Source organism: Galeopterus variegatus, unplaced genomic scaffold (genome assembly GCF_000696425.1).
Source record: "Galeopterus variegatus unplaced genomic scaffold, G_variegatus-3.0.2 Scaffold15063, whole genome shotgun sequence".
In the NCBI taxonomy this organism is placed as follows: domain Eukaryota; kingdom Metazoa; phylum Chordata; class Mammalia; order Dermoptera; family Cynocephalidae; genus Galeopterus; species Galeopterus variegatus.
In genome coordinates this window covers 5,912-13,234 of record NW_007741174.1, presented here as the reverse complement: position 1 = coordinate 13,234, position 7,323 = coordinate 5,912, and the positions used below count along the sequence as shown (strand labels likewise).

The 7,323-nt window shown below is 50.4% G+C and overlaps 1 protein-coding gene across 1 annotated transcript in view; it reads right to left on the bottom strand.

Annotated features, from left to right (window-relative positions):
* KCNK12 (potassium channel, subfamily K, member 12) overlaps positions 1-580 on the bottom strand; it is a gene marked incomplete at its 5' end in the record, with an annotated part of 2,997 nt that extends 2,417 nt beyond the window's left edge. The window contains one exon of the mRNA XM_008563825.1: positions 6-580. Coding sequence (XP_008562047.1) covers positions 6-580 — 575 coding nt within the window. The remainder of the gene's footprint in view (positions 1-5) is intronic.
* Positions 581-7,323: the final 6,743 nt, after the last annotated feature.

Here is a 7,323-nt window from a genome sequence, read left to right as displayed (position 1 = left end):
CGGGCCAGGGGCGCGCCGGGCGCCGGGCAGCAGCGCGCGCAGCAGCGGCAGCTCAGCTTGCGCAGCATCCAGTTGAGCACCTGCTTGATGAGGATGGAGATGACGTTGAAGAGCGAGTAGATGCAGCACACGCCCAGCAGGATGAAGAGGAAGTTGCCCAGGCGGTAGAGTCCCTGGTTCCGGTAGGCGGCGCGCTGGCTGCTCACTAGGTCCCCGAAGCCGATGGTGCTGAAGGTGACGAAGCAGAAGTAGAGCGAGTCCACGTAGTCCCAGCCCTCCACGCTGGTGTACATGGCCGAGGCGCAGCACGACAGCAGCACGGCGAACAGGCCCAGGATGAGCAGCACGTGGTACACCGAGGGCTTCCAGCCCGCCAGGCTGTCGCGGCGGAAGGGGGCGGGCAGCAGGCCGCTGCGACGGAGCTGGTGCTCCCGGCAGGCGCGCATGATGAAGGCCAGCAGCGAGATGATGCGCTCCAGGAAGAGGTTGAAGAACAGGATGGTCCCGGCGCAGCCGAACAGCCCGTAGGCGATGAGGAAGGCCTTTCCGCCCACCGTCGCGGGGGTGGTCATGCCGAAACCTGTGGAGACAGGGCGAGGGTCAGCCAGGTCCCGGACGGGCGGGGGGAGGGGCTGGCGTGGCTGCTGTCCTGGGTGGCACCACTCAGGTGGAGGGGAAACAGTACTTAGACATTTCTCTCCCTTGGCTGTACTAGGTATGGTTCCTAATCTTGGCAACCCCTGAACAGATGTGGGAGACATGGCCCTTCATCTTGGAGATCTATAAACCAAAGGGGTGGGGCAGGGTAGTCACTAGAACGGACCCATCAGGACACAAAACAGAAACTGCTGCAGAGGTGCAAACCACTGGGATGCTCACAAAGCCAAGTGATACCTGCTCGCCCACCCGTGGCACATCTGGGCAGACAACCTTGTCAGGACAGAATTCCGTCAGGGCTTTGCCTTAATCTGGATTGCTCACTCTGGGACCAGTTAGAGTGTGATCAGGTAGCTATAGTTAATGGTCTCTGAAAAGGTCTTTAAGAAGCTGATAAAAGGATCATTTTAGAAGGAGTCCACCCTCATCCTTCAGAGAGTCAGCCTGGCTCTGCTATTGGGTGTCAGCTCCTTCTCACCCAAGGATCACTGTCAATCACTCTTCCTTCGCTTGTGGCCAAAGGGAAAGGTTTCGGCCCAGCTGGGTCCTGTGCAGCTGGGGTGTGCCTGGGGTTGCTTTTGTCCTGGGTGTTGCTTTGGAGCCTTATGATTAAGTCTTAACTTACCCATTTGTTCAAAGCACAGTTTTTTTTTTTGTTGTTTTTTTTTTAAAAGATGACCGGTAAGGGGGTCTTAACCCTTGACTTGGTGTTGTCAGCACCACGCTCACCCAGTGAGCGAACCGGCCATCCCTATATGGGATCCGAACCCGGGGCCTTGGTGTTATCAGCACCGCACTCTCCCGAGTGAGCCACGGGCCGGCCCTCAAAGCACAGTTTTTAAGGGAGTCTCTATCAATTTATTTCTGCAGAAAGCTTGGCCGCCTCCCAGTGTACTGCACCATGCCATCCAGGGCAGTGAACAGTAGCAACTCTGCCCCATCAACCTGAGCCTGCTGCCAGCTCCGGTTTCTTTGTGGGACACATGGTTGCCTAACTCTGGTTATGGGAGGGGGGTCAGTCTCTTGGTGGGAAGATTCACTTGCTGCTTGGAGTCAGAGCTGAAAATGGATCATGTGTCTGAGCAGCACCATGGCACATTTCAACACCTCTGGTAGCAAAAGTTCAAGGGCATCCCTATTTAATTCATGACAGATGGCAGAAGGGCTACCTGTGCACTGCCAGTGGGGTGGGGCCAGCCCTGGGAAAGGGGTGGAGAAGAGTTTTATCCCATGTGGATTATTATTTTCCCTGAGTAGAATATGGAAAATATTTCTCATAATAATTTCAGAGTAAATTCCTTGAACCTGCCTGCTAATCCTTTCCTAGATTCCCTGGAGGAAATGCCCAATTGCCTGATGATGGTGTTCATCTTATGCTTAATAACTCAAGCTAGGGGAAAATCTTGTGACAGTACCCATGTTGAGGAAGATGGGTTATGTCCCTAGATTCCAAATTTGTCCACAAGTATATGGGGAAAAAAAAACAAACTAGCAGTGCAACCAGGAACTTGATAAATTCTGCTGTAGTTTAAAGCAAAACTAACATTCTTGAGTTCATAAAGAAATCAGCTCTGAATTTATATCTCTATATGTGGAGTGTGTGTATTTATAAAAAGTCCTAGATTGATAACCCAAATGTCCAGCAACATAACTAAATCACGATCTAGTCATGCAAGGGAATCCTGTACAGCCGTGAAAAAGCACAAACCACAGCTACTTTCAACCACATGGATGAATCTCACAAAAGGAATGTTGAATAAAAGAAGCTGGACACAAAATAACACATTATGTATTATTCCATTGATATAAAATTCAAAACCAGGCAAAACCAAACTATAGTTGACCCTTGAACAACGCAGGGGTTGGGGTTCTGACCCCCTGCACAGTCAAAAATCCTCATATAACTTTTGACTCCCCCAAAACATAACTACTGATAGCCTCTTGTTGACCAGAAGTCTTACTGGTAACATAAACAGTTGAATAACACATATTTTGTACGTTAATGTACTATGTACTCTATTCTTACAAGAAAGTAAGTTAGAGAAGAGAAAATGTCAAGAAAATCATAAGGAGGCCGGCCCGTGGCTCACTCGGGAGAGTGTGGTGCTGATAACACCAAGGCCACGGGTTCAGATCCCATATAGGGATGGCCGGTTTGCTCACTGGCTGAGCGTGGTGCTGACAACACCAAGCCAAGGGTTGAGATCCCCTTACTGGTCATCTTTATAAAAAAAAAAAAAAAAAGAAAAAAAAGAAAATAATAAGGAAGAGAAAATACATTTATAGTACTGTACTGCGTTGATACCGTTAGTTTACATTGTCTGTTTACAAGAGGAATCATCTGTCTGTCAGTACCTACATCAAGTCAATATTTCTAGGCTATTTGGTTTGTCTGTGAGGTTTTTCAAATTGTCTCAAATCTCCAAAAATTTTTCCCAATATATTTATCGAAAAATATCCACACATAGGTGAGCCCATGCAGTTCAAACCCATGTTGTTCAATTGTCTACTGTACGGTATTTTTTTTAGGGATGCACACTTGGTTGGTAAAATTATAAGGAAAAGTGAGTAAGTAAAAAAAATTGTTTTGATAAAAGTCAGAGTTGGGGCCGGCCCGTGGCTTACTCGGTAGAGTGCGGTGCTGATAACACCAAGGCCGCGGGTTCGGATCCTATATAGGGATGGCCGGTTTGCTCACTGGCTGAGCGTGGTGCTGACAACACCAAGCCAAGGGTTGAGATCCCCTTACCGGTCATCTTTTAAAAAAAAAAAAAAGTCAGAGTTGGGGTTTTCTCTGGAGGGTGGCAGGGAGTAGTGACTGGGAGGGGACATGGGGGCCTCTGGGGTTCTAGAAATGCTCTGTTGAACTGCGTGGTGGTTATATGGATGTTAGGTGAAGAATAACCAGTTAAACTATGTTTTATGAGTTTCTTGTACTCTCATTTTTTAAAAAACTTAATTTCTAGACTGTTAGAAACTGTAAGGGACTTTAATTCTGATCTCTCCCCACACTGTACAGGTAAGGGACCAGGGGCAGAGGGGATGTGACCTGCAGTTGTTGGGGACAGACTGTGTCCATCCACGTGTCCTGGCTTCTAGCTTGGTGCTTAGACCAGTATACACAGTACTGCTTCTACTCATGGGAAGAAAAGAAAACCTTTAAAAGAGGGACCGCTTTGCTAGATTCCTTACAGAAATTGAAAATTCCAAGCCTGGAAAATTAATACTTTGTTTAGCTAAGAGAATGTTGAATCAGACTTTCCTATTTTTCAGGATTTTTAGCTAGTCTCAAAGCTGAGAACAGTATGTGGTATGTTACTCCCCATTCTAAGGAGAACTTCTAGACACATCCATGCTGGACTGACTGAAACAGAAAAATGGGCCTGGTTTCTAGGACCACCACCTCCAGGCTGTACGGAAAGGCCAGAAGTTATCCAGGGATTGATGGAAGATGGGCCTGACGTAGGAGAGTTGTGGTGGTGGGGGGAGTGCTGTGACATCCTCCACCCGCTCCCAGGCCAAGTGGGGTCAAAAGAACCTCTGGGGCTGCAGCAGGAGAGCCCGGCAGCTCACTGCCCAGCTGGATGCGGGTTGAGCTGCAAAAACTTGCAGGCAATCCCAGGGGTGCTGGAGTGCAGCATGGTAAGAGTTCTGGGAGAAACAGTGTCCCCTGCAGTCTGGAGCTGTGCTGGCAATTTCTGTGGGTGGGAGGCTGACACCGGGGCAGCCTGCACAGGCAGGGGAAGAAGAGGGCAGTCATGGGAGCAGGCTGCACTTCCAGGCTTGCCGAGTCAGGATGCGTGGCAGTGACGGGTCAAATGGACACTGGAAAGAAGAGATCTGAAGAGGCTGCCCATGGGAGCTGCCTGCTGGAACAAAGTGGCCTTGCCAATAAGAGGCTGAGGGGCAGAGGGCTGAGGATGGCATGAGAGGTAGTCACAGGACAGAGAATGGAGGGGGCAGCACCCACACAGGGGATGGGGCAGGGCAGTGGTCTCCAGGAAGGGGATGCTCCAAAGGACCCATAAATAGGCCCCATGGAAGGGCATGCCTGTCTTAACAGTGGGCATTGCAGCCCACCTGCAAAAGCCAAGCAAGAGTGATCGTGGCTCCAGTGAGGTAAGACCAAGGGCAAGCAGATTCCCACCCCCACCGCGCACTGCAGGTCCCTCAGCCGCATCGCAGGCCAGAGCTGGAGGGAGAGGCTAAGCTTTGATTAGAAGTGACTTTGAAGATTTGATGTAACATCTGAAAGCCTCAATCAGAATGAGCCTCAATCTAAAAACTATTTGGAAAACTCTAGCATCTACCTAAGACGTTAGGATCGAAGTGGGGTGCGTAAAGACAACAGATGAAGACGAAGCCATTTCTTGTGTTGGCCCACAAAATAAGCTGGTTGCGCCTGGACTGCTCTCTGCTATGGTGAAGGCCACCACCTAACCATGACAGCCTCACGCCATACACCGCGCCAGCCCCGTGCCATACACGGTGCCAGCCCCGCTTGTATCATGTCACCTTATCTCCACCCAAGGGGAAGGCCAGCCCCATTCAGATGAGCAAACCACAGGTTGAGGAGCAAAGCAGCTGCCAGGGCCCCACAGCCGGGGATGGTGGCGCTGAGACTGGACCACAGGTCTGTGGGCGTGTGAAGTCCGGTCGCTCCACCGCACCAGACTGCCTGCTGTGCAGCCCAGGACCCCCACTGCTCTCAGAAAGCCACACTGCTGTCCTTCAGGACTGCAGCCAGGAGAGCACTTTCCTGGGAGAGTGGCTGCCCCTCAGAGTCGTGGCTCTTGTCCCCAAGAGCCCTCTGTCTTCTGTGGCTCTTCCCCCTGGTCATTGCTTCCTCCTTGACTTGGGGAGGGGAGAGGAGCTGCTGCTTCTCCCTTAAGGTTTCTGCCAAGGGGGCCTCATCACCTTACCATGGCACCTAAGACAAGCTGGGCTATTAAGATAAGACTTGACCCAGGGCTTGGGGACAGCATGAGGAATGAGATGCAGAGGGGACCCCTGCTTCTGGCTAACAGCCTGGTGGTTTGGCCATAGGCAGTGCATTCATTGACTCCTTGGGTTCCCCACAGGACTGCCCTATGTGACCTGCCTCCAGGTGGCAAGGCCATGTCCTCCACCCTCTGCGAGCATCCTTAGACTCCTCCAAACTCTGTGTCTGGACTCCTGGCTTCCACCCAAGGCCCTCCTTTGGAATTTGGGTTGCGGATCTGCCTTTTCCCTGGATGACTGAACCTAGAATGAGACCTGCCTCCCCGCTCCCCATGCTCCCCCCATGGGGTGTGGCCTTATCCTAGGCCCTCAACAAGGCAATCAACACCAGACATGCAGCCCTTAAGACCAACATCCACCCGTTCATCCCTTCAGCAAACATTTACTGAGGACCAAGGATGGCAGCCTTGTGCCAGGCTCAGGGACATGGTAGAAAACCAGACAGATGCAGTTCTGGGCCTCACAGTGGATCTGGGCTGCATTTTCTTTTTTTTTTTTTAGAAAAAAGATGACTGGTAAGGGGATCTTAACCCTTGACTTGGTGTTAGCACCACGCTCTCCCAAGTGAGCAACCGGCCATCCCTACATGGGATCCAAACCCACAGCCTTGGTGTTATCAGCACCGCACTCTCCCAAGTGAGCCATGGGCCAGCCCTTGGGCTGCCTTCTTAGTGGCCCCTCGCAGTGTTTCTTAGGGGTTTTTTTACGAGGCACTACCACCCCCAATAGAGAGGCAAGGAAGTGGGCCAAGGGGACTGAAGGGACTTGCCCGAGCTAGTTTGTAAGTGGCTGAGCTGCTCCTGAAGGCTGTGCCCTTTCCACCAGGCCAGACAGATGGGAAGTCTTGGCTCATTACCCTCTGAGACCTTTTCCTGCTGTGCTTTGCACTGTCAGCTCTGAGTGGGGGAGATATGATTTATAGTCCAATGTGGGATACTTTTGAGAGTAAACACGGCACTTCTAATAATTACCCCAGGACAACATATATAAACCAGGGCTGCTCCAAGCAACTGGGATGTATGATTAAAATGCAGATTCTAAGGCAGGCCCCACTCTAGAGGTTATTTAATGGGTCCTGAAAGGGGACTGGGAACTGCATTTTAGAAAATGTCCCCAGATGAGTCTGATGTAAATGGACTGAAGCCATTCCTTTAAGAAACAATGCTAATGGGTATTCCAAATGACCCTACTGGTTGGAATGTGTCTAACTGCAAATATTGATTTAAATTTCCACCGACCTAAAACCCTTATAGTGGACACTGTAGCTATGCCCTTAATGACCATTTCATCCACCCTGTATTGAATAGCAGCCAGGCCACTTGGACAACTGAGACAACTCCAGGAATGGGCTCTATTAGTCTAGGCCAATCCTTACCATGATTGGCTCAAAGATGGGTAGGCCTAAGCCAATCAGCGCCAGGAATTTCTATGGCTACAGAGATTGGCTCAGGAATGGGCATGTGACCCCCTTTAGGCCAATGAGATGAGAGAAGAGTTCTGAGCACTTTGGGGTTAAAAACTTCTTACTCTGGGACTTCTGGTCAAGATGGTGGAATAGATGGTCCCCAACATCACTCTCTCCCACAAATCAACTGATTTACAAATATTAAAAAGCAATGACAGCCAAGCTGGGGCTGCTAGAGCTCAGGGGAAGAGGAGGAGAGA